This window comes from Muntiacus reevesi, chromosome 3 (genome assembly GCF_963930625.1).
Source record: "Muntiacus reevesi chromosome 3, mMunRee1.1, whole genome shotgun sequence".
In the NCBI taxonomy this organism is placed as follows: domain Eukaryota; kingdom Metazoa; phylum Chordata; class Mammalia; order Artiodactyla; family Cervidae; genus Muntiacus; species Muntiacus reevesi.
The window spans coordinates 268,168,579-268,182,151 of NC_089251.1; the positions used below are offsets into that span (position 1 = coordinate 268,168,579).

The 13,573-nt window shown below is 41.0% G+C and overlaps 1 protein-coding gene across 6 annotated transcripts in view; it reads left to right on the plus strand.

Annotated features, from left to right (window-relative positions):
- Positions 1–13,573, plus strand: part of HERC2 (HECT and RLD domain containing E3 ubiquitin protein ligase 2) — a 242,569-nt gene that overhangs the window by 133,591 nt on the left and 95,405 nt on the right. For all 6 annotated transcript variants that reach the window (XM_065932020.1, XM_065932015.1, XM_065932017.1 and 3 more), the window contains 8 exons: positions 2,158–2,300; positions 5,363–5,630; positions 5,775–5,911; positions 6,370–6,468; positions 8,306–8,474; positions 8,573–8,698; positions 10,182–10,290; positions 10,408–10,547. In XM_065932020.1, the coding sequence (XP_065788092.1) occupies positions 2,158–2,300; positions 5,363–5,630; positions 5,775–5,911; positions 6,370–6,468; positions 8,306–8,474; positions 8,573–8,698; positions 10,182–10,290; positions 10,408–10,547 (1,191 nt within the window). The remainder of the gene's footprint in view (positions 1–2,157; positions 2,301–5,362; positions 5,631–5,774; positions 5,912–6,369; positions 6,469–8,305; positions 8,475–8,572; positions 8,699–10,181; positions 10,291–10,407; positions 10,548–13,573) is intronic.

Genomic DNA, 13,573 nt, shown 5'->3' on the forward strand with positions numbered 1-13,573 from the left:
GGTAAAGTGGTTCATATGTGCATAGAGTTGCACCACCCTAATACTTTGCTATGCTAGTGGGGATTTAAGTTGGTACAACCATCTAACAGGCATTTGAGTAAACATTAGACTTTAAAATACATGCATTTGTATATTCATTGCTTAACAATTTGTCTTGTGGGAATTTATCACATGAAATGATGTCATGGTGCTGACATCTTTTTACATCTCATCTGTAAACACGTGTTACATGTTTCCAGATGCTCATTATAGCTTTTTTTGTTGGCATTATTTTTGTGCTGACACCTGAACGCCCATTATTAGGTGGTGTACCCATGTAGTGGGATACCATGGCACCATTCACAAATGATGATACATATATAGGTTTAATACCATGGAAACATCAAAATGATAAAAAGATATTGCTGTACATATGTTTGTAGATTTGCATTCATCTGCTTACCAGAATAGTGATAGTAGAATTTCATCTGACTTTATTTTCTTTGTACTTTTCTGTATTACCTCAGTTTTCTGGAGTGAGCTCATTTCACTTTGAGTAGAAAAAAAAAAAAGCTATGAAATATGTTTTTATTATCTCCTTTTGAAAGACATGGTGGTAAATATTATGGAAAACAAGATCGTCTTTATGATTTACTGTCTGGAGTCAGGGTGCGGAGAGAAAATGAAAGTAGGTGGCCCTGTCCATGGTCTGGGCCTGGGTGCCGTAAGACGTGTGAGCACAGTTCCAGGGGCGTCCTGGGGTGCTGGAGTGAGGACTGGGGAGGGTATGTAGCGTTTGGGGGGGTGTGTGGCAGCCCCTGGGCAGGGGTAAGGAATTTCCATCCTGGGGGAGGAGACAGTGGGAGCAGAGGCATAAGCAGTGAATAGTTGGGTACTGACCTTTGCAAGGATCTCAGGACTTATTGATGAATATGGGGCTAAAGCTGGGGAGAGGTCAGCTGAATCATGTGATAGAGTGCAGTGGCTGCCAGGGTGAAATGTAAGGCTGACTGGAATATGTGGCAGGGTCTCACATGATAAGGAGGATATTTAGGATGACAAATATGGTAGTGAGTTATAGGAGTATTTGAAACTGGGAGATCATGGAGATGGGGAAATTGTGTCAAGTGATAAAGGGTCTTCCAAGGGAAGGCATGAAAAAATGGAAAGAAAGTACCAGTAGAGACTGTGATGCTATAGTCTTTTTAGATGATGACCTCTTGGAAAATCATTGAAAAGTCAAAGGTGGCTAATGTTTCAAGCTCGAGTTACAGGGAAGGAGTGCTGCTGACAGAATTAGAAAGTCCAGTGGAGTATGTGGTGTTTTTCCTTAACTTAAAAGTTACGTTTCCTTGACTTACGAATTTAATTACAGCATGCTGAGTATGAAGTAAATGTAATGAAAGTGCAGATTCATTCTGTATTAGACATTAAGGACCTTGAAGATAATCCACAACTGTAGAGGATTAGGCAACCAGAGCCCAGGAAATTGGATTGACTGTTCTGTGGTTATCCCACTGAGGAACTATGGCAGCACTGAATCAGGATTACCATCCCACACTTGGGGCAGAACAGGGGCTCCAGATGGAGCTGTCTAGAACAGGGCTTTAAGGAAAATACCACAGCCACCTGTCTTATACAGTTTATGGGAACACAGCCACTAGTTGCACCAGCTTGTTTACATCATCTCTGGCTGCGTTTACATTTCAGTGGCAGAGTTGAGTAGCTGTGACAGATCCTATGGTCAGTAAGCCTAAACTGTTTACTCTCTGGCACTTTGAGAAGATTTACAACCCCTAGTCATATTTGGGTTTGGTGTCAGTTTATAGTCTGAACAAGGGTTAACAAAAGCTTGGGCTGGAGATACATACTTGGGGGTTTCATAGAAGGGGTTTCTGCAGAAATGAGTGTACACCAAGATGGCAAAGGCAAAGAACTGGACTAAGGGCAGTAATATGGGAAGTAGCTTTGGTTGGCTTTAAAGACGCAGACAGATGAGTTAAAGAAGGACTGAGGCCAGAAAGTAGGGAGTGAAAAAGCCTTGAAGATTTTGCTTGCCTAATGCTTGATTAGGTAGAAATCATATCTGGTTTAACATGACTGTGCACTGTCTTTCATAGTAAAGAAGTGTATGTGGTTGAAAATGCAGTGTCACCCATGTTTTGTTTTTAAACTCAGATGATGGAGCAGCTGTATCCCCTGACCTTGTGGACATGTCTCCTGAAGGGCCGCAGCCCCCCATGACCCTCTTGCAGCAGTTATTGGCCTCGGCCACCCAGCCGTCTCCTGTGAAGGCCATATTTGACAAACAGGAGCTTGAGGTATAGTCAGTAGACCTGGTCATTTTAATCTGCTGCATTAAACTATAAACAGCTTTTGTGTGTGTGTGTGCCAGAAGTGTATTCTCTTAAGGATATGGTTTGAATTTTAAAAGATATGCCAAAATAATTCTTATGACTAGGTAGATTTTAATCGTGTCTGTCATAGAGCACTGTGATACTAGTCAGAAAGTGAGTGAGTTAAAACTTGAATCTTCTTTTGAGTTTCTGTGAATTGTTTGTAAAAATTAACTAGATTCATCATGAGTTAATGCTCACGTATTCATGGAGGGATCTTTTCCCAAGAAATATTATTATTGAAAGAGCCCTGTTAGACCTAGGAGTAATGTATGCTGCTTGTTCATTTGTTTCACTCACCCCAAAGCCTTTCTCACACTTGCCCGGGCTCTCAGCCAACACCCTGATTTGGAGCATGCGCCCTGCACCGCACATATGGTGGGCTGAGGGGGAAGGGGGCCTGTGGGCGTGTTCCCATAGATGAGGCCTGATCAGGACTGAGTATGGCCCACCACATGGAAGACTAGATATTTTAAAAAATCTTTTTTGCTATGTACTATATTAAACATCCTGGAAAAAAAATATCAAAAGACAGGAGTAAAATCTTGAGCAGACAATTTGGCAGGTGGAAAATACCCTAGTAGAATACTCAGAGACTGAGGCCCTGTGGGGAGCCCGCATCCAGAGTGAGTTGGGAGGCCAGCTGGGTGCAAAGGGATTCTTGAGGAAACCCTGGGCCTGGGGGCACCGGGGGAGGAGGGTGCCAGGTGTTCTCAGACCAGGTCCGAGTGCCAGCTACCCCTTAGGTCTGAAAACCTGGGATGGGAGATGGGGTTACAGTTGCTGCAAGGCAGTGTTGCAAGTCGTTTGTCAGGTAAAAACAGGACGCGCAGGGATGAGGAGCTAATCAGTGAAAGGGTGCTGAGCAGTTGCAGCCAGAGCCATGCTGGGAGGCGCCCAGAGTTGAGGGAAAAGTAAGACTTGGAGGAAACAAGTAGACCTAGAGTCGTCCTTTATGAACCAGGAAGGGCTCCCGTACCAGAGAGCCAGCTACGGTTGTTTTGTCCCTTGATTCTTTTTTTTTTTTTTAAGATTTATTTATTTATTCATTATTTGGCTGTGGTGGGTCATTTCTGCACATGGGCTGTCTCTGGTTTCGGTTTGTGGTTGTCTTGTTGCGATGACTTTTCTTGTTGGGGAGCATAGGCTGTAGGTAGGAGGGCTTCAGTGGTTGTGCCTTGCAGGCGCTAGTGCCCTGGCTCAGGAGCTTTGACCCATGGACTTAGTTGCCCCATGGCATGTGGGATCTTCCCGGACCAGAGATCCAATTGGTGTCCCACATTGCAAGGTGGATTCTTAACCACTGGACCACTAGGGAAGCCCCTCTGCCTTGATCCTGATGGAAATTCAGGTGGCATTTTATTGCTCTGTGTGAAATGTCTTTTATTTTCTTTTGTAGATGGTTCAGTACCTGGTAGTTTACTTCAGTCTTAAGGAGGTTGGTTCTAGACTTTCTGGTAATGATTTATCGTTTTCCCCTTAGTGCTGGTTCCTAGTCTCTAATTCTGAGAGATTTAGAACCTCTTCCGGTGGAAACCTTTGTATCTTGACCAAAATGCTGAAACTTGGTTGAACTGGGATGGCATACCATCTTCTTAGCACTGGGTCTTCCAGCAGTTTCTTGTGGCTGGGATCTTCAGTCTCACATATACTCCATTTTGCAGTCAGCCAGGGATTTGCGGTTGCGCGTGCTGTGGCTCTCCCTCACCTGTCCTTGCTTTGGCAGGCCGCCGTCCCGGGACACTGCCCCTGGTAGTAGCTTGCTTGTGGGCTTCCCTTGTGCTCAGGGTTGCCCCATTCCTGTTTTCTTCAGGGTCTTCAAACAGTTTTTAAGACTATTTTGAGCAAAATTCAAAATTATTAGCAAATCTGGAAGACCCAGCAGTGGCCACAAGACTGGAAAAGGTCAATCCTCATCCTGATTCCCAAGAAGGGTAGTACTAAAAAATGTTCTGACTGTTGGAAAATTGCACTCATCTCCCAAGCTAGTAAGGTCATACTTAAAATCTTGCATGCTAGGCTTTAGCATTATGTGAATCAAGAAGTTCCAGATATCCAAGCTGGGTTTAGTAAAGGCAGAGGAATCAGAGATCAAATTGCCAGAATTCACCGGATCATAGAGAAAGCAAGGGAATTCCAGAAAAACATGCACCTCTGTTTCATCGACTACGTTAAAACCTTTGACTGTGTGGATCATAACACTGTGGAAAGCTCTTAAGGAGACGGGAATACCAGACTATCTTGCCTGTCTCCTGAGAAACCTGTATTCGGGTCAAGAAGCAGCAGTTAGAACCCTGTATAGAACAACTGATTGGTTTAGGATTGAGAAAGGAGTCCAACAGGGCTATCTGTTGTCACTCTGTTTATTTAACCATTACACTGAGCCATATCAAGAGAAGTGCCAGTTAATAAGCTGAGTTACAAGCTAGAATCAAGATAGGCGGGAGAAACATCAACAACCTCAATATGCGGTTGATACCACTCTAATGGCAGATAGTGAAGAGGAACTAAAGAGCGTCTTGATGAATGTAAAGCAGGAGAAAAAACTTAAAACTCAATATTAAAAGAAACTAAGACCATGGCACCTGGCCCCGTTACTTTATGACAAATACTGACTTGTCTTTGGGAAGGGCGAGGGTCTGTTTCTCCCACCCCATCAGACCTCTCACCTGTTTACCTTGGCGTGTTGCTCACTCATAGCTCAGTGCTTCTGTGAAGTTTCCTTGGTGGACATTGATAATTTGCAAACTTTTCAGGTAGACTGTGTACTGAACCAGAAGTTATTGGGTCATTGAATCTTTCCTCTGCATTAAACTGTGAAAGTTGTCTTACTGTTTTTAAACATGTTTTATCCATTCATTTAAAAATACACATGTAAGCCTGGGTTTCTATATTTCTGCCCTGCAGTTTGTCATAGTCGTCTGTACTTTGCATTTCCCTAGACTCCTTAGTCCCCTGATTTACAAACTCTGCCTTCATTTGCGCAGGCTGCCGCCTTGGCTGTGTGTCAGTGTCTAGCTGTGGAGTCTGCCCACCCACTGAGCCCTGCGTTTGAAGACTGCGGCTCCAGTGAGGCCACGACCCCTGTCACTGTGCAGCATATTCGCCCAGGCAGAGCGAGGAAGCACAAGCAGTCTCCTGGTCCTGTTCTGCCCATTGTAGTTCAGCTCATGGAGATGGGATTTCCTAGAAGGAACATAGAGTTTGCGCTCAAGTCGCTCACTGGTGCCTCTGGGAATGCCTCTGGCTTGCCAGGTACTGTATTTTCCTTATGGGTGTTTGACGTAATGTGCCTACCCTCCTGTTTGTAGGCTTCCCTTGAAATACTAATGTCAGAGGCCCCTTGGGCACGCAGTTGCTGTGGTCCTCATTGTCGTTGTGCTGTGTGCTTGCTCCTAGGCGTGGAAGCCTTGGTTGGGTGGCTGCTGGACCATGCTGATGTGCAGGTCACGGACCTCTCGGATGCAGACACAGGGTCTGAGGAATGTTCAGACGAGGAGGTGATGGAGGATGTGGATGACACGGCCTATGCTATGGTCAGTGCTTCCCTTGTGCCTGTCTGTTCTGAGTTCTGGATTCCTCTGTACTGCTCCATGGGGCCTCTCTGTGGTTCTGCTGGGCATGTGGCAAAGCTACTAAGGGCTGCCTGGGTTTTCTGTGCCTTAATTGCTTTTCGCGTTAGCATCTGCTGGTGCTGGGCAGCCATTAGAGATGATGTTAGAAAATCATTATTTTCAGGACATTTACTTCTGACTCAAGTGTGTTGTTTTATGGGATTGATTTGGAATTGCCTCAGAAATTTTCTGTACTTTCAGCTTTTGAGATTTATTCTGCTTACACTGCTGTTAGTCTTTTTTAAGTGAAGAATTTTATAGTGAAAACATAGAATAATTTTATATACTTTTTTAATATTATGGATTTCATTTACTACTACTTTCTTTTTAAGTAGGTTTATCTGGTTCACCGTTTAAAAAAAAGTATTTATCTTTTGTAGTCCACTGGTGCTGTTGTAACAGAGAGCCAGACTTATAAAAAGCGAGCTGATTTCTTAAGTAATGATGACTATGCTGTGTATGTGAGAGAGAATATTCAGGTGAGTAATGGTGTTGGGCTAGAATCTTGATTGCCTAGGTTTTCATTCAGCAGATGTTTGAGCATCTCAGAAAGTCAGGGAGGGCACAGCATGTACCAGGGGAGGAGCTGTGATTGGAGCAGAGGACAGAGGAGCAGAAGGCGTGCAGAAGGTGGCTTGCCCACAGTGGTGTGGCGCACACATGTGCTTCTTGATGATCCCTTTCTGGACACTTCTATAATCTAGTTTTGCTTTTTTTTGTTTTTTTTAAATATTCTTCTTGCCATCTAATTGTAACTGTTTAGCTGTGCTTTTTGTGTAGTCCTTTTCAACCTTAAATTCTTTCTTTTCCTGTTTTAGTTCTTTTGTTATAGTTAGTATGTGTGTGTGCTAAGTGGCTTTAGTTGTGTCCAACTCTTTGCAACCCCGTGGACTGTAACCCACCAGCCTCCTCTGTCCATGGGATTTTCCAGGCAAGAATACTGGAGTGAATTGCCAGGCCCTCCTCTCTAGTTAGTGTGAAAGTGAAAGTTGCTCAGTCACTCTTGGGATCCCATGGACTCTACAGTCCATGGAATTCGCCAGGTCAGAACACTGGAGTGGGTAGCCTTTCCCTTCTCCAGGGTTTCTTCCCATCCCAGGGACTGAACCCAGGTCTCCTGCATTGTGGGCGGATGCCTTACCAGCTGAGCCACCAGGGAAGCCCTAGAACACTCCAGTGGGTAGCCATCCCTTCTCCAGCGGGTCATCCGACCCATTAGTATACTTCAGAGGAAATCTCAGCATCTGTCTCATTTCTCCTCTAAATAAGTCAGCAGCATGTATCCCTAAATAAAGGATTTATTTTTAACATACTGACAGTGCTGTTACTTAACATTGCCTAACAAAGTAAACAGTACTTCCTTACTGTTATCTCATTATCTAATTTGGGCTCAGATTTTCCCAGTTTTCCCCAAAAATGGCTTGTTATAGTAATTTTTTAAGATTTAGATACAAATAAGATCCCACGCACATTTGGGTGATGTGTATTTTTAACCTAGAACCATTTTTCTTTCTTTCTTTTTCTTTTCATGCCATTTATCTATGACTAAAATTACGTTGCCCCACATTTTCCTCCCTCTCTGCATCTCCTGTAAAGTCAGAGTGAGGGCTGGAGGTCGGTTGGACTCTGGCTGCATCTTGGGAAAGACTGTATTGTATGATGGCCCAACATGCATTGTTACTTGTCATCTGTACCATCCAGAGTTTATTAATTGTCCATCTTGGAGCTTTAGTAGTGATTAATGGTATTATCTAGACCCATTAAGAAAGGTGGCATAATAGTGGTTTTCTAAATTTGTCATTCCTTCCAAATATATTAGCTAGAGTTCTGTACATTGTAGAAAACTTTCTTATCAACTCTTGTCACTGTAAAATAGTTTGTATAGGAAAGGCAGAATAGATGATTGCTTTTTGTTTGCTTGTATTATGAATTTTCAGTTGTGTATTGGTATCCTATACTATAAAAAGATGGCCAAGAAACCTTTAATTTGCTTATATGATGAGGTTTTTGACTGTTATGGATTTGATATGTTTCATTCATTTTTCCTCTTGGTCAGGTTATTCTTTTGAGGGAGCCCATTAATCTTTGATAGCTCCCTTACTTTAGGGCACAAATTGATCCAAATTCATCTTGTATATTTCCTGCCCCAAACATCAAGCCAGGCAGTTTTCTTAAGAGTCCTGGTACCATTTTGTGTAAAATGATATGGAGAGCATACTGGGTGCTAGAGGAAATTCTTTCTTAGGACTAGAATAATGCTTCTTTATAATTGTTCGTTTCACCTAATATTGGACTGTATTTTTAACTTAATTTTAGGTGGGAATGATGGTTAGATGCTGTCGAACATATGAAGAGGTGTGTGAAGGAGATGTGGGCAAAGTCATCAAATTGGATAGGGATGGATTACATGACCTCAATGTGCAGTGTGATTGGCAGCAGAAAGGAGGCACTTACTGGGTTAGGTATATTCATGTGGAACTTATAGGTGAGAACATTCTTTATTAAGTTCTTTTGACTTTCTTAATTAGATTCAGAGTTGCTGAATGAATGCTAATTATATTTCTTTTTTATTGGAATCTCTAGGCTATCCTCCACCAAGTTCTCCTTCTCACATCAAAATTGGTGATAAAGTTCGTGTCAAAGCCTCGGTCACAACACCGAAGTACAAGTGGGGATCTGTGACTCATCAAAGTGTGGGGGTTGTGAAAGGTAGTACTGCCTCGGCAAGGAAACTCCCAAGTGTTTAGCTTTTCATCAACTAACGTAAACTCTTCTTTTTTTTCCATTCAAGGGCAGGAAAAACAAGCCTTATGATTTATACATAGTATTCTTTTGCTTTTCAATACTCTGTAGAGCTGCAGCACACCTGTTATTGGACAGAGTCAGGTGCATTAACTCGTTGCAGCATGAGAGAGTGCATATCCTGGAAATGGGATGTCTTCATAAGTGGTGCAACAAAGACTAATGGAGTTTGCATTTGGTATTTTGGGGAGGGTTCAGGAAATTGGGGTAATTCTAAGAATGGATATCTTAATAAATACTGTTTGGACGAGATAACGGACTCATGATGAGATTATGCTTGGCAAGGAAGCAGTTGTTTATACTAATCAGGTTGGGCTTGCAGTTTGGATTAGATGACCGGATATGTTAAAAGAGTGGCTTTGTTTTTACCTCAGTCTGTTGCAGTCTCAGTGTGGCCTTGTGTTGGGGTTTTTTGAAGTTGTTCTGTCAATCCTGCCAAATGGCTAGCTCCTTCAGTGTTTTTCTCTCTCTTTTAATAAATTTAAGAAATGGCTTTGTGCAAATGATAGAAGTCAGCACCTGGAAACACAAAATTTTCCTCTCTTTATGTTTAATGTGATATTCTTGAGATTTCAAATCAAACATGGCACACTTTAAATGGTATACGTATCCATTTTAACAGTTTCATGAGAAATGATTAAGTATTTGTGTGGTTTTATCTTTAAATTTGCTTTCAGTGCCATTTTTCTTTGTTTTGTCTTCCTTCATCCTTGTAGGAAAAACTCCTACTGTATAGCTTAGAAAAAAATGGCCACAATGGTGGACCAGGGGACCAGGGGTTTTAGTGTTTCTTAAGTTTACATAAGAACAGGGTAGCTTATTTAACAAAGTAGCTTATTTAACATTTTACTTTAACAGTTTTCAGTTTTGTTTAACAGTTTCTTAAGTGATTTTTCAAAGCTTTACAAATCAAAGCAAAGATAAATTTAAAGAATAACTTGATTTAGAAGTTAATATTTAAGAGTAGCTTTCACCAAAGGGCAGTAGATCTATTATTAATGTAATTTTTATTCCCTAAGATACTGAATGGAGTTTTTGCTTGGTGTAATTAAATGAACCTTCTTATTGTAGCACATTTCAAACATATACAAAAATAGAGACTATAGTATAAAGAACTGCTGTGTACTCATCACCTGGCTTCAGCAGTTGACAACTCCTGGCTAAGTTGTTCATCCATGATCCTCTCCCTCCATTATTTTGAAGCTAATTCCCAATTGACATCATGTTTTAGTTCATACAAAAGTGTCTTAGCATACCTGTCTAAAAGAGAAGTACTCTGTAAAACAAAAATAACTATAATACAATATCACATAGCCAGGTACAGATTTAATTTTAATTTTAGGTTTTTGTTGGTGACAGAGATGTTTCAAACAATTTCTGTTTGTCCTAGCTTTCAGTGCCAATGGAAAAGATGTTATTGTTGACTTTCCTCAGCAGTCTCACTGGACTGGGCTGTTATCAGAAATGGAGCTGGTACCTAGTGTTCACCCTGGTGTTACGTGAGTTTTTATTTTTATATTGCTAGATTTGTTTGGGAGGAATGGTTTTCTTTGGAATTAAGTTTGGTAGATGACCTCATGTTTTTCTTATCAACTCAATGGCTGTTTTAAAAATAGGTGTGATGGCTGTCAGATGTTTCCTATCAATGGATCTAGATTCAAATGCAGAAACTGTGATGACTTTGATTTTTGTGAGGCTTGCTTCAAAACCAGAAAACACAACACCAGGCATACATTTGGCAGAATAAATGAACCAGGTATAGTAGACTGGTTATCTTCTCTTTCATCAGACTGTTATTAATGAGATAATTATTGTGGATACTTAATTTTGCTCTTTAAAGTTCATATTGGTGAGCACTAAACAGTACACAGTGAGACAGGAAAGATGGTCCTGCCCACTTGATGAATTGCGGGTTTTTTTTTTTTCAAGCAATGAGTGGTCCATGGAACTAGAATAACAGTGTTGTTTGCTTGTATTTCCATAAAGAAGAGTAAATGGACTCAAGAAACTAAGAAATATTTTGTTGGATAGGATGTGGAATTGGGTAGATTTATTTGTATGTCTTTTAGCGTGTGTGTGTATATATATATGTATATATGTATTATTATGGTAAAATATATGCAACATAAAATTTGCCATTTTAATCACTTTTCAGTGTATAATTGAGAATATTGCACGCTGTCAACACTCAGTATTTTTAAGACTTTTTCACCATTTCAATATACGAGTGTACCAATTAAGCAATAATGCCCATTCTTCCCTCCCTGGCGACCTTCCCTCCCTGGCGACCTCTTATCCACTTTCTGTCTCTGAATTAGACAACTCTAGGTACCTCATTTATAAGTGTAACCACACAAAATTTGTGTTTTTGTGTATCTGACTTATTTCACCTTAGATTATGTTTCTAGGGTTCATCCATGTTATATAGCGTGTATCAGAACTTAATTTCATTTTATGACTAATAGTCCATTGTATGTATATATCACAATTTACTTATCAAGTCTTCTATTAATGGATATTTGGGTTGTTTGTACCTTTCAGCTGTTATGAATAATGTTGCTATGAACGCTGATGTACAAATGTGTCCCTATTTCAAAACTAGGAGTAGAATTGCACGGCCATTCTGTAGTTCTTTGTTTTTAAGGAACCATCAAAATGTTTTCCAAAGTGACTATAGCATTTTACGTTCCTGCCAGCAGTGTATGAGGATGCTGGTTTTTCCATATGCTCACCATTTTATTTTCTTTCTTCTTTTTTGAATTACAACCATGCTGATGGTGAGAAGTAGTTATCTCATTGTGATTTTGATTTTTGAGTTTCCCTAGTGATAAATGGCATTGAGCCTCTTTTAATGTGCTTTTTGCAATTTATATATCTTTGCCAAAGGGGTGTGTCAATTCAGTTTCAAAAGTTTTGATGTTAGTTTGTAGAAATTCTTTATATATTGTGGACATCAAATCAGATATGTGATTTGCAAATATTTTACCCTATTCTGTTGGTTTTCTTTTCACTCTCTTGATAGGATTCTGTGATAAAAGTTGTACATTTTAATGAATTTTAATTTATCATTTCTTTTGTTTGCCTGTGCATTTGATGTCATACTTATTTCTGGGTCAACTTCAGAAATCACTGCTAAAGCCAAAGTTCTGAAAGTCAGTCCCTAATGTTTATAAGAGGTTTATAGGTTGAACCACTTTGAGTTAATTTCTATACATAGTATAATATGTAATTTCATCCTTTTAAGTATGTATTTAAGTATGTATTAAGGCTGTATTTCACATCCTGAAAGATGATGCTGTGAAAGTGCTGCACTCAATATGCCAGCAAATTTGGAAAACTCAACAGTGGCCACAGGGCTGGAAAAGGTCAGATTTCATTCCAATCCCAAAGAAAGGCAATGCCTTTCTCAATGCTCAAAATTCTCCTAGCCAGTCTTCAGCAATACGTGAACTGCGAACTTCTAGATGTTCCAGCTGGTTCTAGAAAAGGCAGAGGACCAACGATCAAATTGCCGACATCCACTGGATCATTGAAAAAGAAGGAGAGTTCCAGAAAAACATCTATTTCTGCTTTATTGACTGTGCCAAAGCCTTTGGTTGTGTGGATCACAATAAACTGTGGAAAATTCTGAAAGAGATGGGAATACCAGACCATCTGACCTGTCTCTTGAGAAACCTATATGCAGATCAGGAAGCAACAGTTAGAACTGGACATGGAACAACAGACTGGTTCCAAATGGGAAAAGGAGTACGTCAAGGCTGTATATTGTCACCCTGCTTATTTAACTTATATGCAGAGTACATCATGAGAATTGCTGGGCTGGATGAAGCACAAGTTGGAATCAAGATTGCCGGGAGAAATATCAATAACCTCAGATATGCAGATGACACCACACTTACTGCAGAAAGTGAAGAGGAACTAAAAAGCCTCTTGATGAGAGTGAAAGAGGAGAGTGAAATAGTTAGCTTAAAACTCAGCATTCAGAAAACTAAGATCATGGCATCCGGTCCCATCACTTCATGGCAAATAGATGGGGAAACAGTGTCAGACTTTATCTTTTTGGGCTCCAAAATCACTGCAGATGGTGATTGCAGCCATGAAATTAGAAGACGCTTACTCCTTGGAAGGAAAGTTATGACCAACCTAGATAGCATATTAAAAAGCAGAGACATTACTTTGCCAACAAAGGTCCGTCTGGTCAAGGCTATGGTTTTTCCAGTGGTCATGTATGGATGTGAGAGTTGGACTGTGAAGAAAGCTGAGCGCCGAAGAATTGATGCTTTTGAACTGTGGTGTTGGAGAAGACTCTTGAGAGTCCCTTGGACTGCAAGGAGATCCAACCAGTCCATCCTAAAGGAGATCAGTCCTGGGTGTTCATTGGAAGTACTTATGTTGAAGCTGAAACTCCAATACTTTGGCCACCTCATGCGAAGAGTTGACTCACTGGAAAAGACCCTGATGCTGGGAGGGATTGGAGGCAGGAAGTGAAGGGGACGACAGAGGATGAGATGGCTGGATGGCATCACTGACTTGATGGACATGGGTTTGGGTGGACTCTGGGAGTTGGTGATGGACAGGGAGGCCTGGTGTGCTGCGGTTCATGGGGTCGCAAAGAGTCGGACATAACTGAGTGAGTGACTGAACTGAACTGAAGTATGTGTATCCAGTTTTCCCAAAACTATTTGTTGAGAAAACTGTCCTTTCACTAATGAATTGTCTTGGCACCCTTTCTGAAAATCAGTTGACCATAGATGTGAGAGTTTTTTGCTGGGTTCTCTAGTC